Below are 22,552 nucleotides of genomic sequence, written 5' to 3'. Positions count from 1 at the left end.
CATTCTTTCCTATAAAAGAAAAAATGCACTTTCCCCTTGGGAATGATTAACTCGAGACCCATTTCCCCTCCGGCCGTGGCCATAAGAATTCACAGAGCGCCGCCAAGTGGACAGCTTGGATTGTACCACTGCGAACTTGAACGAGACGCGAAGGCTTTTGGAAAGTGTGCCCGTGATCAGAGAAGTGCATCCCGTTAGAGCCCCAACCCGCGCCCCTTTGAAGGTCCGTGTTATTTCACACCTCCGAGCCCCGCTGTGCAAACAGCCTGGCCGAGACAGCCCAGGGGTTCAGCCAGTGCGCACGAGCACGGATTAGTAGAGCCGCAGCCCAGCAGTGATCAGCAGTGAATTAACTTCTGGGGCAGCAGGGGGAAACCGGACTGGGGGAATCAGCTCTTTCGCTGCCCTCTCTCCCACAGAGACCCGAGTGCTGAACTACTCCAGCGTGTGGGCTCGGGTGCGCGATCCTCTCAGGAATCCCGACTTGGGGCAGAGCAAATCTCTTGACAGGTCTATAGCAGTGGCATGGCAGAGCCTCCACCATGTGCTGCTGTGAGAGAGAGTTGAGAGGCTGAAGTGTGATCATTGCCCTCCCCCGACCACCCCCCCCTTTTTTTTGAAAGGTTTGTTTCTCTCTTGTTGTGAGGTAACTGGATAAACACCAGCCCGCTTCCTGCCCGGCTGCTGCTGATTGGCCCGCGGGACTTTCAGGAATGCGAGCGACCCCTTAAAGGCGAGAGCAGCTCCTCCAGCCACTTCACTGCACCGGCCAGGGGCTGCAAGCCAAGGGGAGCCTGCGGGGGCTGCAAGCAGCTACCGATCCGATCCACCACCGAGCAGGACTCCCTGCTACCCTCGGACTGCTCCGGGAACACGAGAGACTCCGCTGCAAAGAGACACTGGCACTACTGGCTGTGGGGCTTTGCTGAGCGCGCTTAGAGCGCTAGAGACAACTCGCCTACGAGTCCCCAGGAGAATCCAAGGGCTTCAGAAGGATACTGGTCGCTCTTTAATCAGTGGCTGCAGAAGATATTTCCTCCCCCCGGGTTATCTCTCGGGTCTCATCCTTTTCTGTAAAGGTAAGTGCTGAAGTAGCACTTTTCTTTCCCCCTGCGCCGTAAGGTAATTTCTAAGAGACAAGATCAAATCAAGCAGGGGAAAAACCCAACTGAAATGCGCGAGGGTTTGTGTGTACCTAGCTACATATGCACTCTCCGGTGATCTCTCCTCCACGTAGCCGCCCTTTGCAGTGCTTTCCATCTTCAGGGCACCTGACAAACTTATTGATTCCCAGCGTCCCCAAACGTTACTGTCCTGAATGTAATGGCTATGAGATGTCCTTTTATTGTTGTTCGAAGGTTTGTCCGGGGGACCGATTTCTACCATGGAGCTAGCCGGCGGACTTTTTCTCCTCTTAATGCTTGGTGTCTCTGGAACAAACCAGATCCCAGGTAAGAGCAGTGGGTTCATTCTGTATCTGGTGATTATAAAGAGATTTATTGGGTTAATATTAATGGTCAGGAGTTTTTTGTTTTGTTTTTTTGTTAAGGCTTCTGGTATCTTTGATGTTGACTTTGAAGGATGAAACCTTAAACTGTGATGAAGAGCTGCTGGAATATTTCTAGCCCACAAAAATGCATTAGCCTGAGGAATATTCAGATTAGTGGTTATGAACAGCAAATTATTTCCTCCTCTGGAGAATTTATGTAACCTTCAAACAAGGAAGGATTGAGCACTCAAGGACTTGAAAGTAGGGCATGGTTTGCTCCCCTTTCCACACTATGCTGGAAAAAAAATGTAGCTGAGGCAGTTCTCCCCTATCTTGCCTGCACTGTGCATTATTTAGCAGCATAGACCATGGGGGCCATATAGAGAAGTTATTTATGTACTAGCTGAGATCTCTGTAGGTGATCAGAGAACTCTCCTTAGATTTAAAAATGGAATCTGACAGATGTGGGCACTCTGATCTCCTCCCCTTGTGTCTCCTGGTGTGCTTCCCCCTCCTCTATTGGCGCTCAAAACTCCACTCGCTCTCCAGCTACCTTTGTGCCTAAGTCAGGATGTAAGTGACTCACCTGCCTACTGGCATCCCAACTGGAAAGCATCATGCCCTTCTGCATAGCAGCCCCCCTACAGAACTCAAATAGCTTCACAGCTGCCCCTGCCTGCACAGTCTCTCCACCAGCTCCCCATGCCATTGGACTAACTTCAACTCCCTTTTAAAGCCCCCACTCAGCCTCAGTGAACACCAGCCCTTTCACAGCCCCCAGCGCCAGAGTGTGCGCCCCCACCCCAGGGGTTGCACAGCCACTCAGCCCCTTACTGACCTTGTTCACAGCGCTTGCTCTGGTCTCTCCACAGAGTCTGGGGGAGATGATAACAGTGTGTTTGATCTCTTCGAACTCATCGGCTTCACTCGCAAGGGGGCTGGACGTCGGGCAACTGGGGTGCACTTGGTGAAGGGACCTGAGCCCTCCAGCCCTGCTTACCGCATTGAGGATGCCAGCCGCATCCCAGCCGTGCCTGATGACAAGTTCCAAGATTTGCTGGATGCTATCTATGCTGAGAAGGGTTTCATCTTGCTGGCTACCCTCCGGCAGACCAAGAAGAGCCGGGGCACCCTGCTGGGTGTGGAGCGCAGGGACAGCTCTGGCCATATCTTCAACCTGGTGTCTAATGGCAAGGCAGGCACCCTAGACTTGAGCCTGTCTGGTGATGGCAAGCAGCAGGTGGTGTCAGTGGAAGATGCCCTGCTGGCCACTGGGCACTGGAAGAATATCACCCTGTTCGTGCAGGAGGACCGAGCCCAGCTGTACGTAGGATGTGAGAAGATGGAGAATGCTGAACTGGACATCCCCATCCAAAACATCTTCACCAGGGACCTGGCCAGCAGTGCCAAGCTCCGCATCGCCAAGGGTGGTGTCAATGACAATTTCCAGGTTAGGCTCCTTTTCTCAGTCAGCAGCTTCATGGGGCTCCTGCAATGAGATAAATGCTTAAAGGCACAGTGGCCGCACCTAGACCCTCTAGAGACACAGAGTAGTAATGAGAATAGGAAGGGTGCAGCCACTGATCAGCTTGTGCAGGAAAACTGTCCACATCCAACCTAAATAGTCTCCACAATCTACTTGGATGCTTGCATGTTAATGGTGGGTTGTAGAAAATCCTCTTCAAATCTCAAGCTCAGTTAAGCTTTAGATTCATTGGGTGAGAGATGGTGAATTTCCTAAGACTACAAGAAGAACTCGAAGTTTCTGATCAGATAACTAGTTGTGTAGCAAATTTTGGTAAATAAAAACAAAGCCCAGAATATAGAGAGAAGAAAGGACATTGTGTGTCTGTGGAGCTATTAGGCACTTAGAGCTGGGGAAAAGAGTGTTCAGACATAGGGCTTGCTATCACTGAGTAAACGGGTAGTGAAGCATTCTGGACACATGCCTCACCCTATTGCCTTTGACTTTCATGTTTAAATTGAAACTGGATTTTCAGTGCAAAATTACACTTCTTTCCCCTGTAATTGCTACAAAATTGTCATTTTTCCTCTGTCCACAGGGAGTGCTGCAGAATGTGCGGTTTGTCTTTGGAACAACCCTGGAAGCCATCCTAAGGAACAAAGGTTGCTCCAGCTGTAAGTCTGCAACTTTTTCTGAATCCACTGACCTATTAAAAATAGGATTCCTCAGCATGCTAGGAAGACAAGCTGAGACAGAATTCAGAAATATCAGAAACGCAAATCATTATTGTATAAGAAATTACATGACTTTTTCAGGCTTATAGCCAAATAAATGGACCTGGTGACAGCTATGTTAGCAGGTGTTATGCACACTTCAAACGATTAATTTTTCACTTGTAATCTTGAGGGAGGGAGTGTGTGTATCTATATTAACATGCATATACTGTTTTGGTTTTTAGCCACTAGTGCGATTATTACGTTGGACAATCCCATCAATGGCTCCAGTCCAGCTATCCGTACTAATTACATTGGCCATAAAACAAAGGATATCCAGGCAGTCTGTGGCTTCTCCTGTGATGAACTTACAAATATGTTTGTGGAAATGCAAGGATTGCGGTCCATGGTTACAACACTTCAAGACAGAGTGCGCAAAGTGGTAAGTGCCGAATGAATCAAAAGTAGTTTTCAATAGCTAGTATTTGAGAGTGAAATATAACTTGCCTCTAAGACTTGTAGACCAAACTACAAGTGTTGAGACAAAGGAGAGCTTAGTACAGAAGATACCTGTAATGCTTTTTCTTTTCTGTTTCATTAAGACTGAAGAAAATGAATTGATCGCCAAAGTAGTCCAAATCACTCCTGGTGTGTGCATTCATAATGGAATTCTGCACAAAAATAAAGAAGAGTGGACTATTGATAGTTGCACTGAATGTACTTGCCAGGTAAAGATGTCTTACAGTTCACAACATGCCAACATCTGTATATAAACAACTGCTACCTAAATGATATTTGTTATGTAAAAGAATGAATCCTACAGAAAACTAGGCACACTTAAACTGCATATTGTATCATCCTCTGAAAGACCCATCTAGCACCCAGTGATGTAGTAGGCTGTGCTGTGAATGCAGCTTTCATTTAATGTTGCTGAAGAAGCATTTTAGGAGGGCGTAAGCTAAAAACATCCAACTGATATAGTAGTCTATTAACCAATCTATTTCAGTGATTTGGAGAATGCCTCTGTTTAGTTTACACAAACCAAAAAGTAAACTAAGTTAAATACTTGGGTTCCAAATTAGGCGCTCAACTGTACCTTTTACTTAAATGAATAGGAATGAATCCTTGCAGTTCACCAGAAAATGTAACCAGTTAAAAGAAAATCCTGATTCTATAATGAAACTGTTAATGCCACTGAATTTGCAGACATTTTGCAGCCTGAAAGGAAGGACTATTTCAAAGTTGGTAACTGCTAGCCAAAACTACCACAGAACTATACAAGGAATTCATTCTTCAATCTGTTCTGTTCCTGTGGAATGCTATAAAATACCCTAAAATGCTGAATAATGCCATAAATATAATTCCACAGACTTCTTTTCTTAAAACCCCTTTTGTGGCATTCTTCAAATCTTAATTATACCTTCTTAAAAACACTTTGCAGTACAAATCCCTCAAAGCCTGCTTCAATTGGGAAACCAAAGGCTAAGTATTGGATATAAATGGAATACTTGTAGGCCTTTATATTCTTTTTAACTTGTATTCAGCTAATGACATTATGATTCTCATTATTGAATACTGGTAGCTGTCACAATCATTTGCCATACTATTTTCTAAAACTATATCCATAACAAGGCCTGTTGTCCTGAAAGGAATGGAACTGGCAAGTATACACTGTATTTTAGTTCTCATTCAGCCTTCTGGTGAAGTGTTTTTTTTGTTCTGCTTTCAAAGATCAAAGTCACATCTAACTATAAATTATGGATTGCTGTTTTTTTGAGCCAACTCCATGGAACTCACTTTATATAATCAATTTCAGTTCAGATTAACACATGAGAAAGTTGGTTTCAAATTCTTCGTTAGTTCCTTCAAAGTTTGAATATTTGGGATATAATGTAGCAGAGTTTGACTCAGACATTTGGCAGTTTCTTTTGCTTAATTTCTACAAATTCTACTTTCCACCCTTGGTTGGAAAGTAACTAAAGAATAACTTGGGAAAACTGGTCTACGAATGACTGGAACAACTATCACTATTGTGTCAGCTCTAAATACAACAAGGAGTCATGCAGTAGACTTACTACTGAATCTTTTCCAAGAAGTTCAGTAGATAATAGTCTTTAGCATTTGACCATTTTAGCTTAAAATTTCAGCTTAAATTTATTTGTACTTGCTTAGTTATGATTCTTCTTCTTTGTAGAATTCTGCCACTATATGCAGGAAAGTGTCTTGCCCTCTCATGCCTTGTTCTAATGCCACAGTTCCTGATGGGGAGTGCTGCCCACGATGCTGGCGTAAGTAGTTAAATTTGCTTGGAATTTTAGCTGTAATCTGCTCTGCTCTCTCACTTAGCTAGATATACTGTACTAAAATATACTCTGAATAACACAATTGGGTATAGGGTTACACCACTGGAGAACCATTAGCCTTAGTTTGCATTAACTGAATTTTGACACCCTTAAATGATCATGCAGTCTTGTTCTAAATAGACTATAGTTAATAAATTAGCTATAGTAAATTCTAATTACCACTTCTCAAAGTAATGACCACTGTGATACTGGAAACATGAAGATACTTCAGGCAGTCCAGGCATGGATCCCATTGCATGTTTGCAATGAAAGGAGGGTGGGGTGGACATTTCAGATGTGGTTACTTGCTTTTGAATTTGGCCTTTATGGCACTGATCCAAAGAAACACACCACATAAAGGAAGTTTAACTGTCCCTCAAAAGCCCGTATTCCAAAGTACTGTAGACAATGTACTTTGATGTAACCAGTATTGAAACTGGAATGCTCTAATACCAATGAAACAAGTTTTTTTTCTTTTAAATCATCTGAATTTGGAACTGCTGTATTTGGATAGCTTAACTTTCTCCAGCAAAATATTTGACTTTTTTCAATAAAATTTGCAGAAAGACTCTATCTCTTAAAATATCAGAGAAGTAAAGCTGTTACCTTTAGGTTCTCTGATAGCAACTTTTCTGATTAGATTTCTATCTTCCTCCACAATAAATATAACTATACTGTAAACTATTTACAAGAATATTTTGTCTTGATTATGCTTTTAAAGTGAATCTTCAGAGATTTAGCAATTGAACTATGACCACAACATAACACTAATAATGAATTCAGGAATGATAATAAAAGCAAAAATAGCATAGAACTCAAGTCATAGTGACACGTGTTTGCTTTTGATATATTACAGCTTTCGCTGTATTACATCTGAGTGAACAGAGGGTGCTTGTATAGTAAATAAGTGGCTTCATATCTTCAAAGTTTATGGTGAAAAATAAGAATGCAGGTGCTAAAATTACAACATATGTACCTAATAACTAGAGTTGTACAGAGGATGGACATTCTGTTTCATGAAAGATTTTGAAATTTGACTTCATTTTGAATCTGAACAAAACCTGAAAATTTCAAAATTCCCCAAATGAAAGTTTTGAAAATTGTCTTGGACTGATCAAAACACTTCATTTGGATTTCAGCTCTTTAAATCATATAAAATAAACTTTTCCAGCAAAAAGTGAAACATTTCATTCTGAAAATGTCAAAATTGGATATTTTGACATTGTTGGAACTTTTTTCGAGGTTTTTCTCCAAAATAAAATTTTGGCAGAAGCAACATGATTTTGCAAAGCATTTAAATTTTGACCAAACTGCATTTTTCTGATTAAAAAAAAAAAATGGCTCTGTTGAAGTTCTTCCAAGCAGCACAACTTATGGCCTAATGGGTTCAAGATAAGCAGCAATAGAACATACATGCAGCCCTTGTCTAACTGTAAGCTGGTCCTCCAAACAGTGAACTGAGAAACTCTTATGAAAGTAAAGTACAGCACTAAACTAGTTGTGTTGCCCTTGGCTTCCTCTGTGCTTGGCCACTGAGACAACACCACAGAACCTTTAAAGTTCATGCTAAAGTGTTTTGTAAAAGGAAGGAAAATTACAAATGTAGACTTTGGTTGGTTGTGTTTTTTATTGTTTTGTTTTGTTTGTTTTTTGTTGGGGGGAAAAGGGTTTAAACACAGTCTATAAAATAGAAGTCTTTTATTCACATTTTAAGCATAAATGTACTTCTCTTACAGCCAGTGACTATGCAGAGGATGGCTGGTCCCCTTGGTCTGAGTGGACTTCATGCTCTGTGACCTGTGGGAATGGGGTTCAGCAGAGAGGCCGTTCTTGTGATAGTCTCAATAATCGCTGTGAAGGTTCCTCTGTGCAGACTCGTACCTGCCACATTCAGGAGTGCGATAAGAGGTGTAAGTATTTCATAAAAATTACCTGAGTCCACCCTTGGCTTCCACAGTTGTAATTTAAGTAGTAAACTAACACAAGTCATAGTAATGATTTAAACCACAATAAGCTGCTTACAGATGGTACAGAACATTGGTTTCTAGCTCTAGCAGTTCCTGAGATTTTTGTCTACTAAACTCATTTCAAAATTGAAACATATGCAATGGAAGCAAGCATGAATGTTTGTTTTGGCACTGAGCCTGAACTAAACATAGCAAAATCTCAGGCCAGCATGCGTTTAATATTTTTGAATCTGTAGTCACTATGGTGGTGTAGTAAAACTCTGGTTTTTATTTATGTTAGCATTCACACACTGCCAAAAGTCTTCTAGGAACTATGCAGACATGCCTTAAAGAACTCACAGATATCGTATAGATAGTAATAGGTGTTTGTCTCTTCTAAAGTCAAACAGGATGGTGGTTGGAGCCATTGGTCACCATGGTCATCATGTTCTGTTACCTGTGGCACTGGCATGATCACTAGAATCCGTCTTTGCAACTCTCCAGTCCCACAGATGAATGGCAAACCGTGTGAGGGTGAGGCAAGGGAAACCAAATCATGCCAGAAAGACCCTTGTCCAAGTAAGTATACTGGTCAAATAGAGACTATTACATTATTTAGCTTAAACAACAAACGTCTTCAGCTGGAAGTTGCTATATAATCTATTCCTGGCAACTATCTCTTGTTTAATCAACTGCTGGGTAAAATCTCATATTTTTTAAAAAAAGCCACTACAGATAAAATTACTTTGAATAACACTCAGGCTCTAATTTTAGCAAACTTAGAAATGAAAAATTTAGGTGTTGCCATTCTGTCCTTTATTATTTCATGACGTCTAAGTGCAACAGTGGTCTTGACACATACATCAATACCTAGGTTAGATGCAGCTAGTAGTATCTTGCTGAATTTACACTGAGTTCTGTGAATGTTTACATTTTGCATGGATTTGCTTTGTAGTAAATGGAAACTGGGGACCCTGGTCTCCATGGGATGTATGTACAGTCACATGTGGAGGAGGCATTCAAAAACGTGGACGTCTTTGCAATGATCCTGAGCCTCAGTATGGTGGGAAGGACTGCGTAGGTCATGCCACAGGGACCCAGGTCTGCAACAAGCAGGACTGTCCAATCGGTGAGCAACTTTAGTTTTTAAAAAAATGGTATTTTTGTAGCCCTTAGATACATTTACATCTTCAAATATCTGTGCAAAAATTACACCTCATCTGAAGTCTGTATTGTCTACATTTTAGTGATGGGGGGGAAAACTGAGAGTCAAATTCTGCTTTCCATTACATTGCTACAAATCTAGAGTAACACAACTGATTTCAGTGCCATTACTTTGGATTTTTATTTCTCTAACTGAAGGTAGAATACAAAAATAGCTGGATGACTTTGTCAAGACAACACAACAAGTCAGTGGCAAAGCTGAGGTTAGATCTGAAAGAGTTTTTGACTCCTAGACCCATGATCAATCCATTAGACAACACTTCTTTCTGTAGCTAAGAATGCAACTGAAACCAATGACTTATTTTCATTTGGCATTCTAATGTCACTGCCAGGTAGAAAGGTACCATTAGTGTTTTTCCATTGGTTAGTGAGGCTGTTTTCAAGTCTAAAATGCTGCCATACCCCTTTAAAATGGTCCAAAAAGTTTGTTTAAATTCACATATTGGCCATATCCAGTACCGTAACAGACTACTAGAACGATTGACATTTAACATGATTTAATCTTGTGTCTCAGATGGATGCCTGTCTAATCCCTGCTTTGCGGGAACGACATGTACCAGCTCCCCTGATGGTTCCTGGAAGTGTGGTGCCTGCCCTACTGGTTACCATGGCAATGGTGTTCAATGCAAAGATATTGATGAGGTGAGAAGTTTGAGTTCTGGTTTTTAGCCTTTATTTAAAAAAAAGTACAAAACACTAACCTACACATTAAAAATCTAAATGTCCTAAGAAATCTTCTAATTTTCCCTTTTACCCCAATCTTTCCCACATCAGTGTCAAGAGGTTCCTGATACCTGCTTTGTCCTCAATGGAGTGCACAGGTGTGAGAACACTGAACCTGGATACAACTGCTTGCCGTGCCCACCACGTTTCACTGGAACACAGCCTTTTGGTCGTGGTATTGAGGATGCCACAGCTAACAAGCAGGTACTGCCAAGTTGAGAATTTTCCTGGTTTATAAAATCTCCCAGCTGCCTTCTGTATCCTGAAAAGGTTTGAAGTTTTCAGAAAAGGGAAAAATGAAGTTCTTTACCAGCCTTCATGGTCTGGGAATTTAAAGGTTATCTGTACATAGTACAAGCCTATAATCTGCTTCAGTAAAATGAGTTTTAGAAGCTGTTGCTTTCTTAGCCTTTTAAAGGTGGGAAGGTATGTATGTCATGAGTTTGGGGGAATGAACATTTGATGGAATGTTGCCAATTCAGAAATGAAGTAAATATTTAACACGTGACTATTTAGACCTGTACGTGACTGATCCCTTTAAAGATGAAAGGTTTGAATAAGGAAAAATTGTAATTAATGCTAAGATGGCAACTCTGCATCAAGATTTTGTTTCTGAAGGATATAGGATCAAAACAGCCATAAAGTCCTCTTGCCTTAGTGGTATAGCCAGGAAGAATGAGGATAGAGACTTTTGCAATGGTTTTACTGTCTTTGTGTGTGTGGCCTTTTAGGTCTGCAAACCACGTAATCCATGCACAGATGGAACTCATGATTGCAACAAGAATGCCAAGTGCAGTTACCTTGGCCACTTCAGTGACCCCATGTACCGCTGTGAGTGTAAACCAGGCTATGCTGGCAATGGCATAATCTGTGGTGAAGATACTGATTTAGATGGATGGCCAAATGAGGACCTGGTCTGTGTTGCCAATGCTACTTATCACTGCAAAAAAGTAAGAAAATTCCCATGTTCTCCCACTTACGGTTTTAAGAAATTGCCTTAGTATATATCTGAGGAATGTGCTAAATGCTCAGCATTTTAAAGGCTTATGAGACCGTCAGACCTTTGAGTAACTAAAGGTATTAAACTACCTATAGTGCAAGATAGGAATATATTCCTTCAGGGATATCATGGCATTGTATTGTCAGAAAAAGTCCCAGATTGTCAGAGAACCTGTTGTTACAGTAGTTGAGTCATGCCTGTAACATTCAGGAATTCTGAACATTCCAGTAATTGCAAAAATACCACATGTATGTTCCTACAAAGAGCCTATTTTTAGCCACTCATAAACATTCTCAAATGTCACAGAGGAAAGCTTTAGGCAAAAAAGATACAGGGAAAGATTATCAAGTGCTTAAGTACCATCTTCAAAAATAACATGCACTTAGGCTTCTAAGTGACTTTTGAAAACTTTATCGGCAGTCCTTAATTATGATGACTGGTTGAAATCAATGGAATTACACTGAGGTAACACCAGTGTAAATGAGATCTGAATTATGCTGTATAGCTCTAGCTGTTCATGCTCTTAAAAAAAGAGAGAGAAAATGGCATTTATGCTTGGGATAAAAATATTGTGCACTTTCTCCTTTCTAGGATAACTGTCCCAATCTTCCCAACTCTGGGCAGGAAGACTATGATAAGGATGGAATTGGTGATGCCTGTGATAACGATGATGATGACGATAAGATTCCAGATGACAGGGTAAGGCAATATGAAAGATTCATGCCTTTTCTAGTGTAGCTTTTCCTTTCCCCACTCCCAGTGGTCAAGTCCTGGCCTCTGACCTTAATCTTAACAGAAGATTGTAGGAAATTGACAGGCTCGAAAGGAAAGTTCTCTATCTGAAAAGAGATGCCTAACTCTGATTGCATCTTCAGTGGTTCCAGGAACTAGCTGCAGCTGCCTGAGCTTTGAGAATGAGATCGACTGACTCTTGAATTCATGCTTTATTCATTACAATAGCAGCCTAACCAAAGCTTTCAGAATGTCATTGTAATTCACCACTGCTGCAAGTGAGAGCAACTTTATCACTTCTGCTATTTACACCAGTGGTAAATCTGAGATGCAAAGGGCTTGAAATATTAGCCAACCTTGTTAAGTAGGGTGCATGGTTTTTTGCAAATTCTAAATTTGTTTTATTCCATTTCTTCCTCCCAGACATCATTTGGATCCATTACAATTTAAGTTTATTTTTTAAAAAGAAACTGTAGTTCTGATCTGCCCACTGAAGAGGGCTTAACTAGTTTGAATTTTCAAGCATTTTCTTAACGTGCATTAAATCTCTTCCTAGAACAAAAGCTGTACATTTGAATTGTGTTGATAAAACACCAAAATAGTTCTTTTTATTAATAGTGGTTTTGGGCCTCTCCTCCCTCTTGCAGGACAACTGTGCATTCATTTACAACCCGCAACAGTATGACTATGATAGGGATGATGTTGGTGATCGCTGTGATAACTGTCCCTACAATCACAACCCTGATCAAACTGACACTGATAACAATGGAGAAGGAGATGCATGTGCTGTGGATATTGATGGAGATGGTAAGGTGTTCTGTTGCCATTTCCACCCTCCTACACATATGCAGATAGTTCAGTACTGCACAGATGGCAGTTATATATTGCCTCTGTTGGTACCACTCTTATACTAGATAGGAAGAAAGTCAGGTGTGTGATCAAGTCACCTCCTAGTGACCGATGCTATAAGCACTAATCCTATTACAGCCAATAGACATTCTCCCTTTAGTTTAGGAGCCTGTATTTTTTTGAAGCAGGTAGTCCTGATTTATAGCCCTGTTCACACTGGCAATGGGTGTGAGATATAACTAATGAAGTCCTGTGCTATTCCATGGTTGTAACAGGGGTCTCAATCGGTTGTTAGATAAATTACTGTAGATTATGCTGTACAAGTGTGGGTATTTTAGCAACATACAAACTGCTGGCTTAATTGTCAGCCTTATTTACTTTTTGCAGTTCCATTGCCAGTATACAGTATTCAGATTGTGGATTTTATGATCTATGTAAGCCACTTGAATTTATCAACTCTGCTCTGCTCCTTTAGGCATTCTTAATGAAAGGGATAACTGCCAATATGTCTACAACGTAGACCAGAGGGATACAGACTTGGATGGTGTTGGAGATCAGTGTGACAACTGCCCTATGGAACACAATCCAGACCAGGTAGGTTTTTGTATTCGGACCTCTCTCTGGACCTACTATTCAAATCTTATTTACCATTTAATTTTTACCCTTTATTATACACGCTGTGCTGACATGACAAATGATGCCTTTATCAGGTGATAACATACCTCACAGGGAGTTCAGACAGCTGCTAGCTATTGACTGAAAAATTGAGTAACGAAGGTTTGTGGGACTCTTGCTTGAAGTCATGTGTCCTGAGCATTTTTAATGGGAGACACTCATGTCTGTAAACTTGTCCAGGGATCTTGTCAGTTGCAGTAACTCTGGGACTACAGCATGAAATTCACATGGGTAACAACCAATTTTAAACAGCCTATCAGAATTTCTTCTCAATGATTCTACTGTACAGTCTGGAGTGTAGTCAAATGAACATGCTGTACAGAAAAAACGAAGACTATGTAAATTACAAATAGAGACATACGCATTACTAGGGCTGGAGTTAAAAAACAACACTGGATCCAAATTAGCTAAAATAAAGGAGTAATGTGACTCAAAAAGCAACAGTTGAGTTTGTTTGTTTTTTTTAAAAAAAAAACAACCTCCAAACATTTGCCAGGTGCTTGACATTAATGCAGGGCGTATGCTGAACATCAGAGTTTGCTAGGAACAGATGTAGGTCTTGGGCATGGCAGGGCCAGAGGCTTAACTAGTGCAGTGCCTTGCATTTCATTTCATATAGATACATTGCTTTTTTGAGACAAAGGTTAAAGCAGTACAAAACAACCACATTTCAAAAGATTGCCTTTGCCAATACAATAAGGGTAATGCTGCCTGCTTTTCCCTCTTTATGGCAAAGGCTCAAAGGCATATTCCAACATTCATAAATAATATGAAGAACTAATACTTACAAGACTAAGTGGAGGTGAGGAAGTTTCCAGCCCCTCCCACTGAATTTGCTGGTTCTAAGACACTCGACGGCAGCAGTGGGTAAAGCCTGTACAGTCCTGTCAAGTAAAAGGCAGTAAGATGAATAGCTTCAGGGGCATAAATGGAATGCTTGTATGGTTCCAGAAAAGTTGTTGCAAATCAGTGGAATCCAGTGTACTACTGTAGTTGCCTGGGCAGTGTTACATGCAAAGATTTAAATTATGCTTAAAGTTAGGTGGCTTTACATTTGCCATTTACTTGACTTCCTTCTAATAGATGGAGGTGAACTGTGGGAGAAGCATGGTCCAGTTTATTGTTTTTTGTTAGGTTCTTCCCTGGGTTTTCATGGAGTGTCTTCTTGAATAGTTGTGTTAAATTAATCCACAAAACTCTCACCTGTAAGTATTTCTGTAGGTAGAGTATTAAGGAAAAAATAATTTAAACTCTAGCACTTGTAGCAATTCAGAATGTGTAAGTTAAAATGGCCTCTGACATTTCAGTAACTCCTGGGGTCTGAGGAGTGTCTGCAAGAATATAGGACAAGCTCACTTTTGATAGCTCTAACAGATATAAGCTAGATGCCATGTGATCATATTACAGAAACTAACTTTTTTGTATATACTTTAGCAAAAACAAGATGCTAAAGTATATGCAAAATACAAGCAGAAGAGGATTTTCCAAACATAGATACTTCCTTTAATAATGGGGTATCTCCTTACAATACCACTTAGTCTGTATGTTTATAGAGGGCTTTGGAGGCTGTTTCTGTAATTAAGAAAATTATGACATGGAGCGGAAGCCATACAACAGTCTGTCAAAACATTCTTATAATGTAAGAGTGATCTAATGGCTAGGAACATACCAAAGTCAGTTTCATATGGTGCTTGGAACAGAAAGATACTAGGTGTAAGACGGAGGGTAAATTGACACTAGATCTCTGCAAATCTCATGGAGTAAATAGAGACTAGCCTGCCGTGGCAGAAACTTTATATGCATAATTGTACATATCCTGGGGAAAAGCTGAAAACCACACTACTCTCTGAGCCCCAGATATTCAGATAAATAAGCCTAAAGCAATTGGTTAGTGAAATGTTAATAATAAAGTAGTTCAAAAGAAATTAGCACAGCTAGTCTTGTCTGAATCACAAAATGAGTGTAAGAATTTAATACTGGTACTTTTTCTTTAAGTGAATAGCAATCCCAAATTCTAGCCTTCAAGATTTGTATTTCTGTGTCTTTCTTGTCAGCATCCTCAAGTGCTGCAAGAATTGTTAGCATTTTAAAGCTTGTTCTTCAAGCTTTTCCTCTTATCCTTCTCCAACAGGAGGATTCTGACTCTGACCGCATAGGTGATGAATGTGACAACAATCAGGACATAGATGAAGATGGCCATCAAAATAACCTAGATAACTGCCCCTATGTGCCCAATGCCAATCAAGCTGACCATGACAAAGATGGCAAAGGTGATGCCTGTGACCATGATGATGACAATGATGGTATCCCCGATGACAAAGATAACTGCAGACTGGTTGCCAACCCAGACCAGACTGACTCTGATGGTACGTAAGATGAACATTATATCAAAACCAGTAATCTTCCACAAAGGCTTGTCTAGCAATACATAGAGATGAGTAAAATATTCTGTTATGAATAACTTGTTCTCTTTTTTAAAAGGATTAAAAAAACAAGTATATACAGTTTGTATTGGTATGATGTCATTCCTTTTTACTCCGGATCTTATGCTCACTCCCAGTATCTTAATGAAGTTTGGGAATATGCCAAAATGGAAGAAATACTGGGATAGGGAGAAGGGATATGAACATATTAATCCATCATGGCTACTATAATTAATGTAAACCTAAACCATATCTTTAAAAAAACTTCTTGACACTAAGACCAGGGTGAATATGTAAATCTAGGCCTCTGACAAGAATTTGCCTTGTAGTAGTGGCACTGCCAAAACATTGCAACAGATTTCAGTCTCAAATATCATGTATGACTTTGAGGCAACTGTAGCGATACATCACTCTCAAATTATGCCAATGAGTTTTCAGAGTTGTCACTGTGAACCTATACTTTTGTAGGTGATGGACGTGGAGATGCTTGCAAAGATGACTTTGACCAAGACAATGTGCCAGACATTGATGACATCTGCCCTGAGAATGTTGACATCAGTGAGACAGACTTCCGTCAATTTCAGATGGTTCCCCTGGATCCCAAGGGAACATCACAAAATGATCCTAACTGGGTGGTTCGTCACCAGGGTAAAGAGCTGGTTCAGACTGTCAATTGTGATCCTGGACTTGCAGTGGGTGAGTAGAACATTTTGGATCCTCTCTCCTCATAGTGTCTTAAAAGTCTAGAAACTTAGCTTTAGGTCCAGCATAAGGCTAATAAAAGCAGAGGCTTCAAACTTGGTTTCCTTATTCTTTACCCAGGATTTGATGAATTTAATGCTGTGGACTTCAGTGGCACATTCTTCATCAATACAGAAAGGGATGATGACTATGCCGGCTTTGTATTTGGTTATCAGTCTAGCAGCCGTTTCTATGTAGTCATGTGGAAACAGATCACCCAGTCCTATTGGGACTCAACACCAACCAAAGCTCAAGGATACTCAGGTCTTTCTATCAAAGTCGTGAACTCTACCACAGGTCCTGGAGAGCACCTTCGAAATGCTCTGTGGCACACAGGAAACACCTCTGGGCAGGTAAGAACTGCATTTGAGGTTAATTATTTTCTTTCACCGGAGGCCAGGCTTTATTCTAACAATAAGCATGGTAATTCTGGGGAGTTTATGCATCCTGTTAGTGTAGAAAGGGACTCTTAGAAGAAATAACTATCTGTAATTTGTAGTTGTAGGATTTTCTGTATAAACTTGATTATGAAGCATAAGCTCTACATAGTTTCCCTTTGGAGCTAAGGGACTCTACTAAGTTTAAAACAAGTAGGGAGTCCATTATTTCTGATGACCTTCTGAAACGTTTAACATCCAGCACTAGGCAGATTGAATAATTAAACAGGAACCTCTCCAGGAGTAGAGTTAAATCAGATGGGTTTCAAAAGGCTCTATTCAGAGCCTGTCTTTTGGATACACCAGGGTTTCTCAAACAGGGGTCGCCGCTTGTGTAGGGAAAGCCCCTGGCGGGGCAGGCTGGGCTGGTGTGTTTACCTGCCCTGTCCGCTGGTCCGGCCGATCGTGGCTCCTACTGGCTGCAGATCGCTGCCCTGGGCCAATAGGAGCTGCTCAAAACAGCAGCCAGTATGTCCCTCAGCCCGCGCTGCTTCCAGCAGCTTCCATTGGCCTGGAGCAGCAATCCTCGACCAGTGGGAGCCGTGATCGGCCAGACCTGCAGATGGGGCAGGTAAACACACTGGCCCAGCCTGACAGAGGCTTTTCCTACACAAGCGGTGACCCCTGTTTGAGAAACCCTGGGATACGCTATCCAGCTGTAGGTCCTTATTTTGAATATAAAAGCTTCTCGAGATGTTGTCATGGTGTCAAAATATTGCCTAAATTGGATTCCTCTGTTGGTTATTTTATAATCGTATCCTTCTTTTTTAGGTGCGGACCTTGTGGCATGACCCTCGTCACATAGGCTGGAAAGATTTTACTGCCTACAGATGGCGTCTTAGCCACAGACCAAAGACTGGCTACATTAGGTAACTATTGTTGTGATATATCCGAAGGGACTTGAGGGCAAATGTCATTTTGGTAATGGTTAGCTTTATATTAAAGATAAAAACTTACTGCAGCTGACAAGGATGATTTATTACTGCTCTTCTTGCAGAGTTGTAATGTACGAAGGGAAGAAAATCATGGCTGATTCAGGACCAATCTATGATAAAACCTATGCTGGTGGTCGGTTAGGATTATTTGTCTTCTCTCAAGAAATGGTGTTCTTCTCAGATCTTAAATATGAATGCAGAGGTAAGGATGGCATCTTGTTGGTATGACATTTTACTGAAGTACATTGAAATAATTGTTTTTTCTTCTGAGGCAACTTTCTTTAAAACAAATTTAAAGGTGAAATTTATAAATTTAAATTCTGTGTGATATTATACAACATTTTGATCATCTTGTACTACTCTTGAGCCACATTCAGGATTTCTTTTGAGATCTGTGTGAGTTGTGCAGGGATAGATAGAGGACATTCTGTTAATGAATTTTGCATAGTTAATTTACCATCCACCAAAAAGTGAAAGGTTGAAGAGACTTAATTGCAGGACATAATATTTTAAGAGGCATATAAAATATATTTACTTCATGCTTTGAACTACAGCTAGTGATTTTTTTTTAACACCTAGCCAGATTTTTTCAAATGCATGTGCATAAACTGCAGTCTGAAAAGACAAAATCCTTACTTTTATATTAATGTACACATATGTACATGCAAACAAATCCCAATTGACTTGGACCCATGCAAAATGTATGCCCAGCTCATGGTTTATGTGCCCATATAAGTCAGGGTTTACGTGCTCAGCTGAGTTAGAGTGCATACACACTCGAAAACCTACCCCATCATATAACTCAAATCTTTCTTACATTCCTGGCCACTTCATACAAAAGTCTGGCTCAAGAAATTGCTACCAAACGGGTAAAGAACTGCTTTTCAGTTTAGTCCCTAATTGTAATTATGATTATACAGAAATATTTTAATTCATTCTGTAATAAGTTGTCTGTCTCCTCCCACCCTTCCTCCACAGATCCATAATCACGACGTTATTGATCCAGAGACTATTTTAAAATGCTGGTATTGCACCTTCAGAAATGTTTAATATTTTACAAACCCTGGGACCATTGTATTCCTTCCTCCATTTCGTCTGCCTGCACAAATGTGGACTCAAAACACATGACCTGCCTCAAGAATCCTTTTGAAAGAATGAAACTGAAAGTACACTCAATATGTGACCTCGGCTAAAATGGAAGGAAACAAATGTATTTTTAATGAATGAGAATTTGTCTTCATCTAAAAAGCACGCATTTGCTTCAGCAAGAAAGACATTTGCTTTGCTGTTTATCACAGTGTAATGTCACTGCCTCTTTTACTGGTGGTCCCACCAAGTAGCATTTTTGTAATAAGAACATCTTTGGATGTGCTTTGGACTACTTAAAAATGAAAGACATTTCAATATGTGGGGAAAGAGGATTTGGGATGGGAGGGTGGACTTTTAAAGCTTAAACAGAAAATTGCCATGTTTGTCTAAAAGGTGTCTATGCTCTCTGGGGTTTATATCCAGGTAACTTGGAGAAACTGTTACATTTTGGACTAAATATCTTTCAGGTGACTAAAATTCCTTGATTTCATGATGTAGACTAGCTGTATTAGAGAGTTAATCCATACAGTGTAAAATAGAAACTGTAAAATGGATCCCCGGTGGGGGAACAGGGCATAAACATTGACACACAGGATTGCATCAGCTTGGTGAGAACTGGGATTCACAATTGGAATCTAGTGCCATTGCCTGACTAAATAGAGATTTATTTTTTATTCCACATGTAGCAAGTGCAGATGTAGCAAGATCTTTTAAAAAGGTGCTGGAAAGCACACCATCTCAATTAGCACCTGTGCTGGCCTTCAAGGAACAATCTGTGCTTTATATTTTATGGTTAAAAAGGCACAACAAATGACAATAGTAACATTCCTTTTTCTACAAATTTCATGGACTTTTTTTTAATGCCTCACTTTTTGGAAGGAGGAAGAAGGCTGTAGATAAAACCTTAAAAAATGTAAAATATTTATTTTTTACCTATCCTGGATGTCATAATGACTGAAGGACTATTGATAAAACAAAACACAATAAATGCGTCAAGACTATCCATATAATCATTGTTACAAGTCTTCAAGACTGTACAATTGTAAATACAGATTATTTATTGAGTCTGTTGTATACTGAACCTAGATTTTAGTTTAGGAAAGCTTTTTTTATTTGGATCAGATAGCTGAGATGTATTAATTACAAAAAGCAACTTTCCCATAAAGAATGTGGAGCACAGGGAACGGCAGCAGGGAGGGAATGGAATGAATGAATGTTGGCTTTTTCTCAGTCAGCGTTTCAAGTGTTTTTTTTTGTTTTTTTTTACTACTTTGTGCAAGGCAATTGGTGATGGCCTGGTAGGTTACCTTTCTGCTTCTTTAAGAAACCACAAGTCCTATTTAGATACTGTCAGTTCCTATCTCTTGAGCCTGTTAGTGGAGAGACTGGACAGCATTTGTTACTAGTTAATCATTTACATAGTGCCATTAGATGTACATGGTGTTTGACCATTGGTCAACAATTTGCCAGACAAAGAACAGAATCCCTGCCCCGACAAGTTTTCATACTAGAGGCACAAATGGCACTTGTCTGTATAGCATTGGATTGTAGCCATTTATGAAGTTGCAGGTCGCACATTGGAATGATCCATGTGCAGTGGTGAAAATATGAGGCTTCACAGAGAAGGTGGGATTTTAGGAGCTCCTGGGCGGGGCAGGGGAAGACATATGTTAATTGAAGCTGTTTCAGGTATAAAGAGCAGCATGATTATACCTATAATCCTTTGTCTTTCCAAAAAAAAAGGAAAAATAATAACAAGGTGAAACTTTTACGTACAAATATTACCTCATTGTGTGACTGAGAAAAAAATCTTTAGATCAAGCAGAATTTAAATGTCTAACAAACTTTAAAGCTACTGTAGAACTTTTTAAAAAATTAAATGCTGTACATAGTCAAATTCTCTTTGCAGAAAAGTATATTCCCAGTAATAAAATGGCATTGAAACAATGTTAAATACTATTTCTAATGTCGTGTTATATTTTTGTCATCTTGTATACCATTGCTTGTATTTTTATAAATTATTTTTCTCATTGCCATTGGAATAGTTAATCTCATAATTGTGTAGATACGCTATTTAAATAACTTATCAGGAAGTGCTACCTGTAGAGTTAGTATTTCTATTTTTATAAAATGTTTGCACACTGAATTGAAGAGTTTTGCTCCGCCGCCCATGTTTTTGCTATTAGCATAATTTTCTAAGAACATGCTTTTTTGTACACTTTTAACCATTTTACATTTTAAAGCTGTGTAAGTTGTACAATAAAATTTCTTACATACAAGGAACAATAAACCAATATGGAAATTTATATTTACATCTTCTATTTTATCTAGTTTCATTTCTTCTCGCTATGATTCTATGGGCTACTTGAATTAATGGGTCAGTTTACATTAAGTCAGTTGTGACGGCTCAAATCAATAAAGATAGCAAACTAATATAGTAATGATAGCGATGATATGAAAATGAAGATTTTCCTAGAAATATAGAACAGGGCCAGGACTGAAGTCAATGGCAAACCAAGATTATATCCCATATGTTAAGCACCAGATGAAAGTAAGATGTAGACATGAATGTGTTCCATACTGTGGGCATACTCCATGAAGGCATGGCTGGTCAATATGCATTAGAATATGTCAATGGTATCCACTGACCTGCTGTTGGAAGCTGATAGTAGAATGTCAAGTTACTGGGGCTTCACTCTGGGGAGTCTTCCCCAGACAGCCATAGCTAGTAACTTAAAGCTGCCACCCATTGTCAGAGAGAGAAGGAGGGTGAGGTAATATTTTTACTGGACCAACTTCTAGCCAACAGAAGAATGTCTGACAACAGATATTATCTCACTCAGCTTGCCTCTCTAATATACTGGGACTAACATGGTTACCAGGGCCAGCTCCAGGAAGTGCGGGGCCCAATTCGAATAGTTTAGATGGGGACCCGGCAGGAATGAGTCGCCTGGCGGTGGTCTGGGTCTTCGCTCCGAGTCTTTCACAGCACTGCAGGATCCGCTGCCGAAATGCCGCTGAAGACCCGGAGCGAGTGAAGGACCCACTGCCGGAGAGCCAACGGGTGTGTAAAAATTAAAAAGGCACCTGTAGCGAGGGGGCCCCACTCCCCCATACTCCTGCAGGGAATAGGCCAGAGAAGGTGCAGCCACCGGCAGAGGCCCCGCCACCTGTCCCCATCCCCTGGAAGTCAAGGGGCAGGACAGGAAGTCCAAGGCCCCCACCACCTGTCCCAGCCCCCCGGAAGTCAAGGGGTGGGACAGGAAGTACAAAAGCCCAGCCCCAGCGCTCAGTTAGGAGGAGGCTGCTGGAGAAGGCAGATGCTGGGGCCTGAGCTCCCTCTGGGCCCGGCCTGCCCCGTGCCCGGTATCTGGAGGGGTACTGGCCTGACCTTCCCTGGGGCCAGTACTCAGAGGAGCCGACTGAGCTGTCTGACGCTTGGCCTGTGGAGGAGTGGACCGGATCTCCCAACGCCCGGTACCCCGATGAGTGGACTGGACCTCCCGACGCCGGACACCCTGAGGAACCCATGGTTTGGGACCCCCCGGACGACGCTGGGGAAGGGCAGGTACCCAGTGAGGGGGAGGTTGGAAGTGGCCCGGGGGCAGCCAACTCCAGTCAGGCTGCAAACTCATCTGAGCCAATGTCAGTGTGTTTCGATCAGGATTCCCCACTGACCATCAGCGGCGTTGACCGCTGCTAGGGCCCCCAGGCTGGAACGCAGAGGAGTGGGAGGGCCTGCATTCCCCCGCCACCCCTCCAAGGGTGG

At 41.0% G+C, this 22,552-nt stretch overlaps 1 protein-coding gene across 1 annotated transcript; it reads left to right on the top strand.

Annotated features, from left to right (window-relative positions):
- Nucleotides 1–705: 705 nt before the first annotated feature.
- On the top strand, nt 706–21,089 carry THBS1 (thrombospondin 1). Its single transcript, XM_032802521.2, has 22 exons — nt 706–1,079; nt 1,359–1,451; nt 2,362–2,939; nt 3,553–3,628; nt 3,913–4,109; nt 4,270–4,395; nt 5,862–5,955; nt 7,746–7,919; nt 8,358–8,534; nt 8,911–9,084; nt 9,694–9,821; nt 9,954–10,106; nt 10,634–10,852; nt 11,494–11,601; nt 12,282–12,441; nt 12,959–13,077; nt 15,290–15,524; nt 16,050–16,277; nt 16,404–16,675; nt 17,531–17,628; nt 17,757–17,896; nt 18,673–21,089. The coding sequence occupies exons 2-22, from the start codon at nt 1,385–1,387 to the stop codon at nt 18,678–18,680; spliced, it is 3,531 nt and encodes a 1,176-aa protein (XP_032658412.1). The 5' UTR covers nt 706–1,079; nt 1,359–1,384; the 3' UTR covers nt 18,681–21,089.
- Nucleotides 21,090–22,552: the final 1,463 nt, after the last annotated feature.

Source organism: Chelonoidis abingdonii, chromosome 4, assembly GCF_003597395.2.
Source record: "Chelonoidis abingdonii isolate Lonesome George chromosome 4, CheloAbing_2.0, whole genome shotgun sequence".
Classification (NCBI taxonomy): domain Eukaryota; kingdom Metazoa; phylum Chordata; order Testudines; family Testudinidae; genus Chelonoidis; species Chelonoidis abingdonii.
The sequence above is the reverse complement of the archived record's forward strand: the minus strand, read 5'-3'. Positions and strand labels throughout refer to the sequence as shown.

Coding starts and splice junctions, on each gene's coding strand:
- THBS1 (XM_032802521.2), top strand. CDS start 1,385: ATGGAGCTAGCCGGCGGACTTTTTCTCCTCTTAATGCTTGGTGTCTCT. Junction 9,085..9,693: donor CAAGCAGGACTGTCCAATCG/GTGAGCAACTTT, acceptor CTTGTGTCTCAG/ATGGATGCCTGTCTAATCCC. Junction 13,078..15,289: donor TGGAACACAATCCAGACCAG/GTAGGTTTTTGT, acceptor CTTCTCCAACAG/GAGGATTCTGACTCTGACCG.